General features: G+C 41.6%; 1 protein-coding gene across 5 annotated transcripts in view; it reads right to left on the bottom strand.

Annotated features, from left to right (window-relative positions):
- Nucleotides 1–19,166, bottom strand: part of LOC137380089 (ERC protein 2) — a 966,513-nt gene that overhangs the window by 905,445 nt on the left and 41,902 nt on the right. For all 5 annotated transcript variants that reach the window (XM_068051709.1, XM_068051708.1, XM_068051713.1 and 2 more), the window contains one exon: nucleotides 13,792–14,608. In XM_068051709.1, the coding sequence (XP_067907810.1) occupies nucleotides 13,792–14,469 (678 nt within the window). In that variant the 5' untranslated portion in view covers nucleotides 14,470–14,608. The remainder of the gene's footprint in view (nucleotides 1–13,791; nucleotides 14,609–19,166) is intronic.

The following is a 19,166-nucleotide window of genomic DNA, read 5'->3' as shown; positions in this document are numbered from 1 at the left end:
ATACATTCGGTCCCTTCATCCAAGACATTGATATAGATTGTAAATAGTTGAGGGCCCAGCACTGATCCCTGTGGCACTCCACTGGTTAAAGCTTGCCAACCCAAAAATGGTCCATTTATCCCTACTCTCTGTTTGCTGTTAGCTAACCAATCCTCATCCATGCGAATATGTCACCCCTATACCATGGGCTGTTACTTTGAGTAATAACCCTTGATGTGGCACCTCAACAAATGCCTTTTGGAAATCCAACTACACCACATCGACAGGTTCCCCTTTATCCACATTGCTTGTTACTTCCTCAAAGAACTCTAATAAATTAGTCAAACACAATTTCCCTTTCACAAAACCATGTTGATACTGCCTGATCCTATTATGATTTTCTACATATCCTGCTATAACCGCCTTCCTATGACAGAAGTTGGCTAACTGGCCTGTAGTTTCCTGTGTCTCTCCTTTCTTGAATAGAAGAGTTACATTCGCTATTTTCTAACCTGATATGACCTTTCCAGAATCTAGGGAATTTCGGGCAATTGCAACCAAATACTACTATTGCCACAGCCACTTCCAAGACCCTAGGATCAAGTCCACAAGGATATGGGGATACTGAAGGAAGGTGAAGAGGTAGAAGATCAGCCATGATCTTGTTGAATGGTGGAGTAGGCTCAAAGGGCCAAATGGCCTGCTCCAGCTGTTATTTCTTACGCTCGCGTTTGTTCCTCAGTCTCAATCCTTCCCCCAATCCCCACTCCCTTGATCATCCAGCATTATTCTCTTTCCCCCCGCTCCCTATTTCAGACCTCCTGTAATTTCAGAATCTTTACTCGTTCAGAGATTTCCCAAATGCCTTCCGATTCCCAACTCTCCGGCCTCCTGCCAACTGCACTTCACAAGGTCGCAGCTCCCTGTCGTAGTGCTTGGGCAATGTCAGTGAGTCTGAAGCTTTAACAGCAGCTGGTAATGTTAATGAGCGGGGTTAGGGGCCACACTACGGTGGGAAATTTAAATAGCTGATCTCAGACTGTGGGAAGTACACCCCCGCCCCTGCACCCCCCCCATCCCAACCCCCAGTTCTGGGAAAGTTCGCATCATTCTAGGAGGGTTGGGAACCCTGTTTTGCAATGTTCACATTTAAATGCTGTGAATGTGCTCAGACTGCCACTGCACTTGACTTGACATCCTACGAGGGAGTAGGTTGGGGAGAGAAGTGACTTTTTATATAGGTAGGGGATGGAGTGTTACTATTCTGCTTGTGTAGACAGGATGGGATAAATGGGGAAGCATGATGGTGGCCAATTACTTATCTTTTGGAGAGAAAACAGGGTGGTGCAGCCTTGATAAAAGAATTTGTCGCATTTCCTGCTTTTCTTTAAAAATATAAACATGTCTGAGTGAAGGACAAACAAAACAAAGACTGCGGAAAACAGGAATGGGAAACAGAAGAGGGGTGGATATGATGAAAGCATAGTTAAAACATTTCTGGCGGCTGTTCCAAGTAGACCAACTTGGCAGGTTGGAGCACTTAGAGAGCCGAAGCTCTATGGGTTTAACAAATGACCATTGATGATGGAATAGAGGAAGCAGGTAAACGAGGATAAGGAATGAAAGGAGTGGATTTTGATCCAATACCCGAATGTGCGATGACTGCCGCATTTGTGATTTTGCAAAGGCAAAGCTCCAGAGTGTGTTAGCATTAATCAAACAGAGACAGCTTCAGTGGATTGGGGACGTCCATAGGACGGAAGACAGTCGTATACCCAAGGACCTTCTGTACGGCAAGATGGCCAGAGCCAGACAACCAGTGGGGTGCCAAAAGCTCCACTTCAAGGATGCGTGACATGGAGGCCCTAAACATTGACTATCGCACCTGGGAGCCAATAGCTGAAGAAAGATGGAAATGATTTCACCTCTTGTGGGCTAATGTGTAACACCATGACCAGTGGCTACAGCAATTTGGCAACAGACGCCAACGCCTAAAGCAACAACCCAAAACGTCACCTGGCAGCTTTATGTGGGCACTTGTGGCAGAACCTGTCTCTCAAGGATTGGCCTCCACAGGCAAAGATGCACCATATGGAGACACCCCATCTAACTCTATTATTTGCTGCATGAATTTGTGAAAGGGAAATCATGTTTGACAAACCTGAGCTTTGAGGATGTTACTTGTAACACAGATAAAGGAGAACCAGTGAATGTGGTGTGTTTGGATTTTCAGAAGGCTTTTGATCAGGTCCCACACAGGAGGCTAGTAAAAAAAAATTAGAGCACATGGGATTGGGAATTGGTCAACAGACAGAAAGCAGAGAAACATGGCAGATGGAATATAAAGTGAGTAAGTGTGAAGTGATCCACTTGGGTAGAAAAAAAACAAGGGCAGAGTATTTCTTAAATGGTGAGGGGTTGGGAAGTGTTGCTGTCCAAAGAGACCTCCGTGTCCTTGTTCATGAGTCACTAAAAGCTAGTATGCAGTACAACAAGCAACTAAGAAGGCAAATGGTATGTTGGCCTGCACTGCAAGGGAATTTGAGTACAGGAGTAAAGATGTATCGCTACAATTGTATAAAGCCTTGGTGTGACTGCACCTGGAGTATTGTGTACAGTTTTTGTCTCATTACTGAAGGACGAATATATTTGCCAGAGAGGGAGTGGGAGTGCAACAGCGGTTCACCAGACTGATCCTGGATATGGCGGGGCTGTCTTATGAGGAGAGATTGCAAAAACTGGGCCTATATTCTCTAGAGTTTAGAAGAATGAGAGGTGAAATTTACGAAATTCATACAGAGCGTGACAGGGTGGATGTGGATAGGATGTTTCCTCTGGCTGGTGAGTCTAGAACAAGGGGACATAATCTCAGAATAAGGGGCAGGCCATTTAAGACTGAGATGAGGAGGAATTTCTTTACTCAGAGGGTGGGGTATCTGTGGACTTCTCTAGTCCAAAGGACTTTGGAAGCTCAATCATTGAGCATGTTCAAGACAGAAAAAAAAAAGATAGATTTCTGAATAACAACAACATCAAGGGATGTGGGGATAGTGGGGAAAATTAGCATAGCGGTAGATGATCAGCCATGATCTGTTTGAATGGCGGAGCAAGCTCAATGGGCCAAATGGACTACTCCTGCTCCTATTTCCTATAACCCTATGTCCATCATCTCTCATAGATGGAAGGATGCCAACATGACCTGAATGTGTTGCCAGAGTTCATTCTTCAGGAAATTAATATGTATACTTTATGTGCATGCATTGCACTGTTTCTCAGATTCAGTTTTCTCTTGCTATTTGAGTTTTATATGTTCCCATTTAATTTACTACAGCTTCTTCAGTTCTTGGAAATGACATTTTCTGTCAGGATAACGATGTCATAGGCAGATCCCACAAAATCAATACTGGTATATTATTAGGCAGCTGTGGTTTTTATTAGCAGAGAGGTAGTCTAACAAGATGGCTGAATGAATGTCAGCAAGGTCAGTTGGAATGAAGTGAATGGAGCAAACAGCAAGCATTTAAATAATGGGCATAAATCTCATTAGAATTTTTCTGACAGGTTCAGTACAGAAATAATTTAATTTTGAAAGCCTCTTTTAAACAGGCATAACTAAATTTCTATCATATGTATCTAGTTGTCACAATAGTGAATGAATTATACATTAGAACTGTGACACATTCTAGAGTTATTGTAATGATTTTTAATAAAATTTGTTCAGGAAATAAGTCTATATTCTTAAGCTAACTAGATTTTTTGTTATTTCTATATATTATATATGCATATGGTCACAGAATGTAGCTTTGTAAAAGGACTTGCGTTTTATATAGCACCTTTCATGATTTCCAGAAGGCACAAAAGATCTTTTCTACGAATGAAGTAGGCTACCTTTGAAGTGCAGTCACTGTTGTAATGGAGGAAAATGCAGCAGCAAATCTGTATACAACAACACCCCACAAGCAGATGATTTAAGTGGTTTTGTTTGAGGGATAACTATTGGCCAGGACACTGGAACAACTCCTATGCTCTTCAAACAATGCCATGGAATCTTTTATGCTCACCTGAGTGTGCAAGATGGGGCCTTGACTTAACATCTCATTGGAAAGATGGTGAAAGACACTCCCTCAATACTACACTAAAGTATAAACCTAGAATATATGTTCAGGTTTCTGCAGTGGGGCTGGAATCCATGGTATTTATTGGGCATTATGGTGAATGAAAGCCAAAGGCTTGGTAGCAGATAGCTTAAAAAGTGCAGTCGGAAGTTACTGGGGACAGTCTTTTCCAGAGCTAAATACTGAAGGTAATGGGTTGGTAGAGGGATGTGGGTATTGACAGATTCACAAAGGTGGTTGGTGATGGTTTTTATCTATGGAGATGATGGGAGTAGAGGCACCATAATTTACATGATATACAGAACAGGAAGTTGATTTTGAAAGCAAACAAAGTTGGTTTGAGGAGAATGAGAGGAATGCAAGAGCGAAAGGGAAGAGGCCTCATGGATGTGAGGCATGTGTAGATTGATGATGAAGGACAAGTAAATGTCAATGGAAGAAGGGGAGAATACAGAATTTAAGCACATAGTTCAAAGGGGAATAGATATATTATTAGGGATTGGGGTGATGTGAAGAGGTAGGGGGACGTACTTGTGATGGGAAGACTGTCACTGAGGGCTACGTTTTTTCCTGCAGCTTCACCCTAATATAGCTTCCAGGTGGTTCCTACATGCCATGCTCTGCTATACCTCCCATTTTGAAAGCGAAGTAGAAAAAGACAGAAGACCAAGACAGAGCCTAGTGTTAAAGGAAGAGAAATTGAGAGACAGTAGCCGAAAAGAAAAATGGAGACAAACAATGCAAAAGTGTCAGACAGATGAGAGTGACCGTCTTCTCCAACTTACTGTGAGCAATGCTGAGGCAAATTGGCAAGTACTTTAAAATTTGTAACTAATTTCAATCTTTGTTCATTTTAAAACCCAATCTGCATATCGTCGTTATGAATACAAATGTTCAAGAACAATATTATACATTTAAAAAGATTTCTATTGACTATGCATCTCTTGTACACAACAGGGGAGTTAAAGCATGCCTCAAAAGTGGTTTAGTTGCAGTATGTTCCATAAAATGTCCTGACTTCACTGGGCTACTATATTCTGTTCTGCCCTTTTACCTTATTGGGTTCATTGGTGATTTAAATCAATATTTTATTCCTGCCATTAATTCACAATGGCAATTGAATGCAAATGAAAATTAGCTAATTTCTATTAAGCACCAACAGTGGAAAGTTGAAACTCAATTATCTACAAAATGTGTCACTGAGTCACATAAGGAGATATTCGGCAGATGGCCAAAAGCTTGATTGAAGTGGTAAGTTTCCTCCATTAAGACACTCTTTAAAAAGAGGGGGAGAGGTTTAGGGAGGGAATTTCAGAGCTTAGGGCCTTTGCAGCTGACGGCACAGCCATCAATGGTGGAATGATTAAAATCAGAGATACTCAAAAGACCAAAAGTGGAGGTGTACAGATATCTCAGGGTTGTAGAGCTGGAAGAGATTACAGAGATAAGGAGAGGGAAGGTGAGGCCATCCAGGGATTTGAAGAAAACAATGAGAACTTTAAAATGGAGAGGTTGCTTAACTAGGAGCCAATGTAGGTCAGCAACTAGAGTGATGATTGGTGAATGTGCAAGTTAGGACGAGAAGATTTTTGGATGATCTCAAAGCTCACGGAGGATAGAATGTGGGTGACCAGCCTGGAATGCATTGGAATAGTCAATTCTGGAGGTAACAAAGGCATGGATGAGGGTTTTGGCAGATTAGCTGAGGGGGGCAGAATTGGATGACATTACTGAGGTGGAAATAAGCGATTTCGTGATGGCATGGATGTGTGTTCGGAAGCTCATCTGGGTCAAATATAACACCAAGTTTGAGAACAGTCTGGGTCAGCCTCAGAGTTGCCAGGGAGAGGGATGGAGTCAGTTGGGGAACAGATCCTAAAACCAGAATGAGAAACAAGTTAGTCCTTGAGCTTTTTCCCCCCCCAATTGAAGCATGTAATTATGGAAAAGGTACCAATAGTCTGTTCCTAAACATATGCTTTACAACATTTACAATGCAAGGAATGTCAGTGCTGGTGAATTGGAACACTTTCCATATTGAACACCCAGCATCCATGTTAAATACAGGTCAAATATTGCACAGTTAGATGCAGAATACAGCTACCTCCATCTACTACTGCACCAGTGTGACATTTTCCCATGCCCCCGACCAGATATTCTGTGATCTTTAAGTGAGGCTACTGATTTAATGCTGAACTAGGGGCGTTGTGTGTTACAGGCCCATCCATACGCAATAGGGAGTAGACTGAGATTGCCCAAACTTGTTTCATATCAGACGCTTGCAGGCAACAGAAAGAAAGATGACTTTCAGCCCAGCAATTTAGGTTGGTTCGTATCCAGAGTTTGAAGGCTATCTCCTTCAATGTAAATTCAGAACTTGCCAAAAGAAATCACTTGTAGGTCGCTGCTGCTTTTCTGAGAGCAGTCTTTATACCAGCTTAAATTTGGGTGATTCTTTATATTTTAACAGTGTGATGTTTAAGTATCGTTAGCAATAAACTTATGCCACTAATGTACAAACATATTTTCCATATATTTGAAGTATGTTCCAGGGTCTGGAAACTTTCATTTTTAAAGTCTGACATTCAAAATTGTTTATTGGCTAATTATAATGATATGTAGTGAGCAATCATTGACATTACTGTTGGGTGAATACTGCAATGTGGAATCATTTGTCTTCATTAAAGATCACTTACAATTGCAACCACATTTCCTTAATTTAAGTATCCATTCCATCTTTCAGTAAAGTGACAACTATATTTATACAATTCATGTATGGCTACCAAATCTGAATTGGTAATTATCTACATTGATTTGTAGGCTCTGTCCTTTGGACATTCAAACAGTTTACAAATTTGCCACATTAATTGGATGAATCACCAACTTTAGTTCCATTTACTTTTATGCCAATATCAGTCACTCCAGATAAATTTATGACCGTTTTTGAAAGTCTACAAGTCAGGGGGAGAAGCTGTTTTCGGTTTACCTTGGTTGCTACTTAGGGATCTCAAAGTAAAATGAAGTCTGCATCATGTTTGTGCATGTGCTGTTTTCCTCTCAATACCATCTTAGATATTTTCCCAGTCAGTGAATGAGCAGCCAGAAAAGGGGGAAATTATTGTTTGAGAGTAAATGTTGCATTTCATTTGGATGTAATATCTGTCTACTGTGGGTTGATCTAGGTTTAAGATGGTTTAAAATTTACTCGATTGTCATCAAAATCCAACACATCTGTTTGAAATGCAACAGGTGGTGTTGAATATCCTGTAAACTGTGTTCTAAGAAGTAAGTTCCTGAGATAATTTGTTCGCATTTACAATTATCCCTTTCCGTCTTTCCTGGGGTATTTATTGTTACTGCTGTGAAGAAAATCAACATGTCAGTAATCTGTTCAGATACCCCAATTTATAGCCTATTTTCTCCTTTAAGATTTTATTCGTAGACCTTTTCCATGGGATTCAAACTTTTTCAATCTCAGCACTGCTTTTTAGATCTTACAATTGTTTGTTTTAAAGTGTTCTTATCTATCAAGCCTCATTTAAATTATGTTTAAATATTAGAGGGAAGAGGAAGTGGTGTTTACAGTCTAATTTCTCTGCAGTGTACAAGTTATGTCAGCATAAAACATACCTTTGCTACCTTTTATCAAAAGACAGCTCTCACCCCTTCCCCGCCCTCCAGAACCATGATAGGGTTTCCTGTGTTCTCACCTTGCAGCCTACCAGCGTTTGTATTCAATGGATCATCCTCTTGCCATTTCCGCCAAACACATCTTTCCTTCCCCTTTCAGCATTCTGAAGAGACCATTCCCTCTGACACCCTGCTCCACTCCTCAAATCACACCCAACACCCCGTCCCATTCCCATGGCACCTATCCATGCAAGTGCAGGAGATACAATCCCTGTATACTGTATTCAATGCTCGTCACTGGGGAGACCAAAAGCAGATTAGGTGACCACTTTGCCAAATACATCAGTTCAGTCAGCAAGCTTCCAGTCACTTGTCATTTTAATTCTCCACCTTGTGCACTTGACTGCCCTTGGACTCCTGCAGTGTTCCAGTGAAACTCAAAGCAAGCTCCAGAATAGCACCTCATCTCTCGATTAGACATTCTATAGCCTTCCAGACTCAACATTGAGTTCAACAATTTCAGACTGTAAACTCTGCCCCAGTTTGTTTCCTTTTTCTTTGCAGGTTTCAGTTTTGATCTAATTTTTCTCTTGTTTTTGCTTTCACATGACAACTGTTAATCATTCTGCCATTCACATCGCCACTGGATACATCTTTTGTTTCTTTACGTGTCCCATTACCACTCCCTTTGGCCTTGCACCACCAGGCCCTTTGTCATTTAATCTCTCCTGTCGTCCACCCTATCACAGACCTTCCCTTTTGTTCTTTTACCACCCTCCCACCTTTCACTTGCTTAAAACCTTTTATTTTTCTAACTTTCCCAGTTCTGATGAAGTTCATCAACCTGAAATGTCAACACTATTTCTCTACACAGATACTGCCAGAACTGCAGAAATTTCCAGCATTTTCTGTTTTTATTTGAGATTTCCAGCATCTGCAGTATTTTGTTTTTATCTTTCATCTCTGAGACTGATTTTCAAATTGTCTATTTCAAAGAAAAGCAGGAGAGTTCTCACCCATGTCCTGGCCAATATTTATCCCTCAGCCAACATTACTTAAAAATAATGATTTTGTCATTACATTGCTGTTTGTGGGACCTTCTTGTGCACAAACTGGCTGCTGCGTTTCCAATAAGCGACACTTCAAAACTAATTTTTCTGGCTAGTAAGCACTTTGGAACATCTGCAAGTCATGAAAGGCACTGTATAAATGAAAGTCTTTCCTCCTATTGCAGAGGTCATCCCACTCACAGTCAGTTTCCTCCACATTCACCCACACCAACTTTCCTCTTGACAGTGTGTTACGCCAATCACCTGCCAACTTCTCCCAACTCCTAAATGAAGTGGTCACTCACCTCCTCCTGGTAGCATCCATCAATTGCTTATTATCTGTTTATGACTGCCCACACAAATTGCCAATCACCAATTATCTATCACCTAATTGATGGTTAAATCCACAATGATACATTATTTTGATTGACCAAATTCACCAAACATTGCTCCAAATGGCAGTTTTTACTGCTGAGATTTTATATAATAAATGGGACAAGTTGATCAGTATTTAAAGCAAGCATTTAAAAATGGGCTTTGCAAAAAGGCAAACAAACTGTTGAAAAACAGGAACAGTTGACATTTTTGCTTCAATTATTTAACTGTAAATAAATTTGATTTTTTTTTTTAAAACTTGTATGAAGCTGGCTGGACAGCTAATATTTTCAGTCTTCCAAAGATTAAATAAAAATGTGGTGAAAATCCTATTTAAATTCCACTACCTCAAATAGACTTAAATGTTAGACATAGGCAACAATTAGTTAAGGAAACCAGAAACCAAAGACACAGATTTGAGTTCATATGGGATGCAGTCAACTTATAAAACCTGCTGTTTGCCTGTTTCAGCTTTTAAAAAAATTGTTTGGAAAAGTCCAAACTAATGTACATGGATATCAGTGCAGAGAATATATTTAGAGTCATTATTTATTTACATTCATTAAACTTGCAAACTTCACAAGCAATATCCTGAAAATTATGATCAGTAGCAAATAGAATATGAATCATATCCCAGTTATTTGTAACATATTGTTCACATTTTTGATAAAGCAACAGTAAAATGATTATAATTACACATTGTATAGAAGTGCTACAGCATTATAATAGATAACAAAGTGCCAAGACTGTATTAAATAGAAATTTTAAAATACATATTTTCAGTTAGTCCTCAGCTTGAGTATTGTGAACAATTCTGGGAACCTACAGAGAGATGCAAAGGCCTTAAAGTGAGCACAGAGGAGGTTTACCAAGAATGAGGGGCATCAGGTCTGAGGCAAAGTTGAAAAGTGAGGACTGTTCTTTTTTGAACAGAGACGGTTAAGAGATGACCCAACGGAATTTTTCCAAGATGATGGGAGGCTTTGATAGGATAGAGAAAACCTACTCCCTCTGGGTGAGCGGGTCAATAACCAGTGGTCATAAATTTAAACTAATTTGCAAACTATCTAGAGGGGAGATGCAGAGAACATTTTTTACCCAGTTGTCGGAATCTGGAACACTATTGGAAAAGGTGGTGGAAGCTCATTCCACAAATAATTTTAAAAGGGATTTGGGTAGCATAAAAAGGTACGAGCACAGGGTTACAGAAAGAACTGAGTGTGGGACTAAGCATAACTGCTCTATCAAAGAACCAGCACATACACAATGGGCCAAATGACCTCCTCCTGTGCTACAAGTATCTAAGATTCTAATACTTCAATGTAATGATCTCAATTTTAACATTCTTTTTTAAAAAAAACTTTAAAATGTTAGCGTTCAAATATGGAGTTCTCGGAACACGATTATAAAAATACTTAATGGAGGGCTAAACATGATAGGTTGTGAGAGGCTGTTTGCCCTGGCTGAAGCGTCTCTACCTCATGATCATAGTCTCAGGAAAAAGGTATCAGCCATTTAGGACTGAGATGAGGAGAAATTTCTTCACTTAGAGGGTTCTGAATCTTTGGAATTCGCTACCCCATTGGTCTGTGACTGCTCGGTCATTCAGTATATTCAAGACTGAGATTGATAGATTATTGGGCATGAAGGGAATAGAGAGATTTGCAGATAGGCAGGAATGTAGAGTCAACATAGAAAATCAGCCATAATCTTATTGAATGGTGGAGGAGACAGGGGGCTGTATCGCCTATACCTGCTCCTATTTCTTATGTTCTTACGACAACACTGCAAAAAAAGGGCACATCAGTCATCTCATAGGGTATTTTTTATCTGTATGGTAAACTTGTGCTACCGGTTTAAAATGTTAACGCACCAGATAAATTTTTGGCCAAATCATGTAGTTCCAAAACACAATGTTACACTAATTCTTCATTTGATATTTGTTAAATAAAAAAGTTTAAAATAATTCTGTAAAATGACTGTGCAATTAAATTTAAATTACCCATTAAATGACGACATTTGTTTCAAGTGAATTTGGGAATTTTTAAATCAGTTGGATATATGCCACAAATAAAGATTCAGCAGCTTTGTATTACTAGTGAAAGTTGTTAGAATTTTTCCTCAATATCTGTCACAATCGAAGTGCAAATATAAGTATATTTAAAAATTTCTTCAGGTTTTTAATTACATAAAAAAATTTGCCTCAAAAATCCAGAGGGGGAAAAATTATCTTTGCAATCAAAATTAGGAACAATTTCATTATCGATGCCCACTCACATTGATCTTCAGATTCAATGTGGTTATTTAATTGTTCAACTTGGGTGCAAACAGTGAACAACATTTGAATGAAATTCAGCTCTACTATTGTGCAAAGGATTACTAAATTAATTACACAATCTTTACAACCAAATTTCCGTTCATCTTGAAATCAAATTATGATTTTTGTATTGCTCTTGTGCTGCTAGCTCTGAATGCACAACCAGCAGCACATTTAAGAAAACACACCAGGATTTTCTTGTTATATTTAAGACCAACAGCCAGGAAAACCTTGTTTTTTCTGGGTCTTCCAAACTCCATTAAACATATTGTTTAGGCAGCAAAGCTCTCCAAACACTGTCACACATGACATCAGCAAGTTGATACTTCATAGAGGTTTGGCCAGTGCTTTATCATAGCCAGTCTGCCCAACCTCTTTGTATTGGGATCAACTCTGATAAGATGCACTAGTCAAAAGTTAATCAAAAACAGTAGTATACTTTGATCCCTCTCCCAAGACCGAGCCTGCAATATAAAGGCAAAATTTTCTACGATATGGTAGATGTTGACTTGCAGCTCGCAACTTGTAGGATTCAATATGGCCAATGAATGGGAAGCACCCCACTAAGTATGATAAAACCTGCCAATGAAGTCAAAGAAACCATAACAAGCCATTGTAGCTGACACAAGTTACATAACATCAACATAAAATTCTGAATTTTAGGTATTAGGTTAGAAGCTTGGAAATCAAAGTCATTGCTGTACCTGTTCAGGATGAACCATGCTTTCAATTTTCACACAGTCACACTGGTTAGGCCTTATAATAATGAGATTAATTTCAGACTTCAACTTGTATTAGAACACCTGAAGTTAGTTGGGGGAGGGTGATGTTATTACAGACAGATTCCATTGAATGAAAACAAATGGTTAGTTAGATGTGAGCTTCAATAGGCTCAATTGCCATTTTAAAACAAACAAGGTGATGGAATGAATGTAAGAAAGATTTTTGTTGGCATCATGTCATGCATTTAAAACTCCAAACAGTAATGATGGATGTTGAAAGTCTCTTTATATTGTTGGCAATTTATCATTCTAATTAGAAAAAAATTAAAGATATAACTGGTTTTAAATAATGCTTTGTTAAACAGCTTAGATTTTTGTACTACTATTATCTGCAGAGAGGCATGGCAGAGCACTTAAAAAGCAGGTGGACACTGGGGATTTAGGAGGAGGCAAAAGGAAGGAGGTTATGGGAGAACAAAAGCACAAAGTGAGTACAGGGGTTTCACAAGGCTGAACAAGAAATCTCCAAGGGTAGGGGGAGGTGGTTGAAGTAGTAGTCACTAATGGAGTGGAGGAAGCAGGGAATAAAAAAAAGACAGGCCAGTGCTAGAGGACTAGAGAGTGCACACAGAGACAGAGCTGTAAGGGGGAGGGAACTGAAGAAGAGAATGAACTCAATGTTAGATAACAGAGGAAGCTAGTGGAGTTTGACATGGACAGAGGGTATGGGGACATGTTTTCATACAGGTCAGTACAGCGCTCTTGAAGGCATCATTTGAGTAGTCGAAACAGGAAAGATAGCAAAGTGAATATTAGAAATGTCCTACTGTAAGATCACAAGAGTATGGATCAAGGTTTAATAGGTGGTGATGGGGGAGCACGGGAAGGAGACCAATATTGCAGAAGTGAAAAAATGTCTTGGTTTTCAAATCAGTTGTGGGACAGTATAAACAGCTTGGGGACAAGCAATAAGCTATGCTTTCATACATCTAGGGTGACTCTGAAATGGACAGGGAGGGACGCAAAGACTAAAGCTGTAGTGCAAAATATTGTGAATTGTGTGCTCATTTTGTCTCGCCCTCCCTTCCATCTCTCCTCCTTTACATCATCGTCCCTTCCCTCGCCTGGTTCCTTTCTCCAGCTACTGCCACCATCTCTCATCTTCCCCGCTACCCCACCTGCCCTGTGCTTTTTCACTTTGCTCTTTTTTTCTTTCCAATTCTTGCTCTCCTGTTTTTACCTATCTCTGTCTCGACAACTACAGACAGTGAAAGGTTGCAACATAGGTATAGTGCAGTCAAATCTGAGGCAGTAAAGGGTGTGAACTCAAGCAGTGCATAGAGCAGTCAGGTGAATGGGCAGGGTAAAAGATGACAGCATCTATGGCCACTGGTCTGGGGTATGGTGAGAAGGGTTACTAGTGACTTAGCGGAGGATCCAAGAGTCTCTTGGCTACTGTCCATCTCAGTCAATTGTTTCAAGGTGGATTATCCTTCTTGCTCGAACAATGTTTTGCAAAAATTGGTGCAAACCACGATTTAAACATTTAAAAGTATTGATTGCTTTAGGAAAACAAAGATCAAATCATGAAAGAAAATGTATACCTGGCTTTCCTCATGGGACACTCTCATCTGTTCTTTGAGCACCGACATCCTGGCCGCCTCCTCTTTCCTCAGCACTCGTTCCTTCTTCAGTTCGGGGCTCCAGAAAGTTTTGATGCTGTTCATGGATGATCCCAGCTTGGTGTCTTTGATTTCCAGTTCCTTCCGGAGTATCTCGTTCTCCCTCTGCAGATCCTTGAGCTGCGCTTGCAAATCCACCATGGTGTTGTCACGGACCTGCCTCAAAGTGGAGGGCACTTGGTGGTGGTGGTGGTGGTGGTGATGAGAGGACGGGGTCACCATGCCGCTGTGCTGGTGGTGATCGCTGAAAGACAAGGCATCTCCCCCGGGAGGAAGCCCTGCCGAGGCGATGTTTGGACTGCTGCCCATGGCTGTAACCCGCCCCCCGTAGGTTGCTCGATTAGTGGCCCTGCCCAGGGTCATGGTTCCTTTGGGAAAGCTGGTGGAGGCGACCCCTTCATGGTCACTCAGATACATGGGTCCCGATGTGGCATAGGCTGCGTTCAGAGACTGGATGTTCTCCATGGATAGCGTTTTGCCAGCCCCGCTTGTTCCGCTGCTGTTCGTTCTCCGGTGTCCCAGGCGAGGGGATCGGGGAAGCCGGGGAGACCGCGATGGGCTGCCTTCCACGTGGCCCACTGCCCTGGAACTTCCGTACATGGTTCGTGTGTCTGAATCAAACGGCAGTAATGTTACGGGACTCGCCGTCTGTCAACGCCTCTGCTTGTGCTGCCTGTCCGAGCTTGTTACTGCATTTCCACTAGTTGCGAGAGACAAGGGCTTGCCCTGCTCTTTAGAGCTAGAAAATATTTTTTTAAAAAAAGTAAATCATTTTTTTTCCATGGAAAAACGAACAGATAAAAAGTTTTTGAGATACACTTAATTAGCATTTATAGGGCCAAGTGCATTTTAAAACTTATACATATCGACGAGAAAGGATAGTCAGACACTGGCACTTGATAGCTTATCAGCTGAAGCTATTTGTTCACAAAGGAGCACATCACATCCAATAAACCCAGTGTCAAGTATAAAGTTGCTAACATAATCAGCTGACTTTTTTCTTTCAATTATTCTGAAGTTGAAGCAAATATGCAGAGTTAATGTTTTACAAATGTTTAAAGTTTTCAGTTAATACAAAAGGAGTCAAACTTGGAGCAGTGGGCGAGATCTTTATGGCACAAGTAATGAGTACTCTGATTAAATTACTTGAGTCAGACAAATAAAGGCAAACTCCTACTCCCAGTCTAAATTGCACATCTTACATAAACAACTCATATTTAACGTAATCCAAAGACACTTCACAGGAGCAATATAAAACAAAATGTGACACAAGGAGTTATTAGGTTAGATGACCTAAAACTTGGTCAAAGAAGTAGGTTTTAAGGCATGTCTTAAAAAGGAGGAAAGCAAGGTAGAGGCAGAGAGTATTCCAGAACTTAGGGCCTAGACAACTGGAGACAAGATGATTTACCCCAATCAGACCTGCACTGTACCTGGCAGGAAGATCTCCGGTAGCCTTGCACTACTCAGGAATACAAATCGCCTATGTACGGGACATGAGGGGAAACACCTACCTCATCAGCATGGACCAGGAGAAGGCCTTCGACAGGATATTGCACACTTCCATGATGGACGTGCTCTCCAAAATGGAGTTTGGGGAGGGCATCTTCAGTTGGATCCAAATGCTCTACATAAACAGCAGTAGCAGAGTTTCAATCAATCGGAACGTTTTCTGATCAAATCTGCAGTCAGACAAGGATGTCCTCTCTCCCCTGTCTTGGTCTTTATGTATCGAACCTTCTGCGGAGTCCATCAGGGAGGATGCAGACATCAGAGTGGTGACAATCCCAGGCAGCGGAGACACTCAGGTCAAAGCCTCCATGTACACAGATGACATCACTGCCTTCTGCTTGTATCTGCTGTCAGTTTGCAGATTGATGAGCATCTACAAACAGTTCAAAGTGGTCTCAAGAGCCAAAGTAAATCACAGCAAGAGGGGTCATGTTCTTTGGGAACTGGGCCAAATGGGCCTTTGTCCCCTTCACTGTCAGATCAGACTCCCTGAAGGTGCTGGGGATATGGTTCGGAGAGTCTGGGGCAAGCACCAATAACTGGAAGAAGCGACTAGCTATGGTGAAACAGAAACTGGGCATGTAGGAGCAGCATTCGCTCTCCATTGCGGACAAGAACCTAGTCATCAAATGCAAGGTGCTCTCAGTGTTGCTGTACATAGCACAGGTCGGGCCCATACCCAGCTCTTGTGCTGTGGTGGTCACCTGAGCAGGCTTACGCCTTATTTAGAGATCAAAACTGGACAGTGTCCACAGGGACAGTGTTCAAACTTCTAAATGAAAAAAAAGTACCCAACATGGCCCTCATCCTGATGGCCAACTTTGTCTGCAGCGGCATCAAGCTCTGCGTAGATTCCTGGTATGCAAACAGCAAGTGTCACTCCGTGCTGAGGTTGTATCTGTTCCCAGTGTTATGAAGGATGGGTCTGTCCACATTGCCACAGAACACTCCATTCAGTTGAACCGTTCAGTACCACCTGTTCCTCATGGAAAAGAAGGTGTAGAAAAACACCGTTGACCACAAGTCCATCATCCCGTCTTCGAGGCCCTGCAGGAAAAGGAAATGGTGGATCATGTGAATGGTTCCCCGAACAGACTGCCAAAGGCATTTGACAGAATGCCTCCTTGCCAGCACTTTCAAACAAGCACCAACATGTAACTCGGCTGGTGGTGAGAAGGGCCCTCCCCGTCAGATCCTTCTTGCACACCCGAAGTCTCACTGCCTCCGCACACTGCCCTCGAGGTGGTTGCAGTGGGGAAGAGACCATCGTCCACCTCCTGGAATATGCCTTCACAAAGAAGGTCCAGAAAGAGATACAGTAGTTTTTGTCGAGGTTTAACCCGAGCAGCTCCGCAACGCAGGACTCTGTACTCGATGGGCTGTTCACAGGGACACAAACTGAGATAAACATCAGCTGCTGCAGTGAGGACCATCAACTTGTTGAAAGGTGCACTTTGGTCTGCCTGAAACTTGCTGGTCTTCCAGTGCAAAGAGCCATTCACAAGCAAGTGTTGCAGACTGGCACATTCCAAGGTCCAGGACTACGTACTGAGGGATGCACTGGGGCTTGGGGCAGCTGCCGCAAAGGCTCAATGGGGAAAAGCTACTGTGCAAGAGCCTCCTACCATAGTATACCAAGGTGCTGGAAATGATGTAAAAACCCCTCGGTTGTTTGCACCAAAGAATGTTTTGACACGTAATGGAAATGTACATTCTAAATACAACCTGAAATGCAACATTGTGAAGCAGCACAGGTACTCTTTTGAAAGAAACTGATTGTATTGCACTTTATGTAACGTCCAATTTGAATTATGTAATTTATTACAAATTTTATAATTTTTTTTTTTAAATGGTAGACTGCATCAAGCTCTGTGTAGACCTCTAGTGCGCAAACATCAAGTGTCACTATGGGTTGAGGTTCCATCTGTCCCTGGTGGCAAGTGGCCTCTTCCTGTGCCTTAAACTTTCTATTGCAATGGATGAGTCGAGCCTCGTTGCTGCAGAACACTCCATGCAGTTGGACCGTGCCATAACACCTGGCCCTCATGGAAAAGTTAGTACAGAGAAACACCTTTGACCACAAGTCCATCAGACAGTGATCCACACGTAACGTCAGAGACCCTGCGGGAAAAGGAGATGGTGAATCCTGTCAGATGATTCTCTGAGCAGACTGAAACTCATTTGGCAGAATGCCTCATCGCCAGAACTTTCAAACAAGCACCAAGATGTAACTTAGCTGGTGGTGAGAAGGGCACTTCCCGTCAGATCCTTCCTCCATGCCCAAAGTCTCTCTGCCTCCACATGCTGCCCTCGATGTGGCTGCAGTGGGAAAGAGACTGTTGCCAACCTCCTTATTAAATATGCCTTCACAAAGCAGGTTTGGAAAGAAATGCAGCGGTTTCTGTCGAGTTTCATCCTGGGCAGCTCCATAAAAGTACGATTCAGTGGTCTGTCTACAGGCTGTTCCCAGGCGCACACACACACACACACACACACACACACACAGAGATAAACATCAGCTGCTGCAGTGAGGACCATCAACTTGTTGAAAGGTGCACTTTGGGTCTGCCTGAAACTTGTTGGTTTTCCAATGCAAAGGGCAGTCGATGTCAGAGTGTTGCAAACTGGCACATTCCAAAGTCCAGGACGACGTGTTGAGGGTTACACTCAGGCTTGGGGCAGTCACTGCAAAGGCTCAATGGGGAAAAAGGCCACTGCACAAGGTCCTCCTGTTGGAGCATACAGAGGAGCTGGAACACCTTGTAAAACTCCTCAGGCTGTATGCATGACATGAAATGTAAATATAACCCGTGTCATGCAGGCCCCCACCAGCCAAGAATGAGGCATATTAATTTCACCACATGGCCTTTAAATTTCAAATTGTTGCTGGGAAGAAGAGAAGACCTGTTACAAGGACTGCCAGACGTTGGTTGGAAAAGAACATTTACATACTAACAGACATTGAAGGCAGGGAACAGCATTCTATTCCCCAAGGTGATGCAATATACAGAGCCAAGACATGGTCAGAGCAGTTAGTCACATGACTAACCTGCTTAGCAACTAGGGGGTTTTTGAATTGTACAGTTTGAACTGAGAGCCTGCAGAAAGCAGAATACTCCTGGACTGCAGAAGACCTCCTGTCTGTCTACTCCCATCTCTTTCTCACAAGCCTCTGAATCCACTGAAGACACTTGAACCCCAAGAGAGAAGAGTTTCCTACAGCGAACAAAGTTTAAGAATACTGGGCCACAATAAAAAGCAAGATCTACCTACAATCGAGGACTTTACAGTGAGCTCGAAGAACCGTAACAACAACTCTTCAGATATTGCCTCAAACCTTTCCACTTGATTTTTCTTCTGCTTGTTTCTGTCTCTATTTGCATGTCTGCATTATGTATGCATGCTAGCGTAGGGTGGGGCGTGTATCCGTAAACCTTAACCGAATTAGAGTTTAAGTTTAATAAATTTCAACCTTTAAACCTAAGAAAGCCTGTTTGTGCTGGTTTCTTTGCCTTATAATTGGAAAGCAGTGAACAAGGATTCACCAAGGAGGAGCTAAAATAAACTATGTTTAAAATTAAACCCTGTTACAGTAAGACCAGGCGAAGGCTGAAAGGGAACCCAAGACCTCTTTCTCATCTGGTTGTAACACCTGTAATTGAGGTGCCCCACTAAGAGTGCCACATATGTAATTAAATAAATTGAACTGTACTTACACAATGACAAATTTGCAGTGTTACATAATATACTTTTACAAATTTTAATAATTTTTTTTTTTAGAAAAA

This window comes from Heterodontus francisci, chromosome 19 (assembly GCF_036365525.1).
Source record: "Heterodontus francisci isolate sHetFra1 chromosome 19, sHetFra1.hap1, whole genome shotgun sequence".
Classification (NCBI taxonomy): domain Eukaryota; kingdom Metazoa; phylum Chordata; class Chondrichthyes; order Heterodontiformes; family Heterodontidae; genus Heterodontus; species Heterodontus francisci.
The sequence above is the reverse complement of the archived record's forward strand: the minus strand, read 5'-3'. Positions and strand labels throughout refer to the sequence as shown.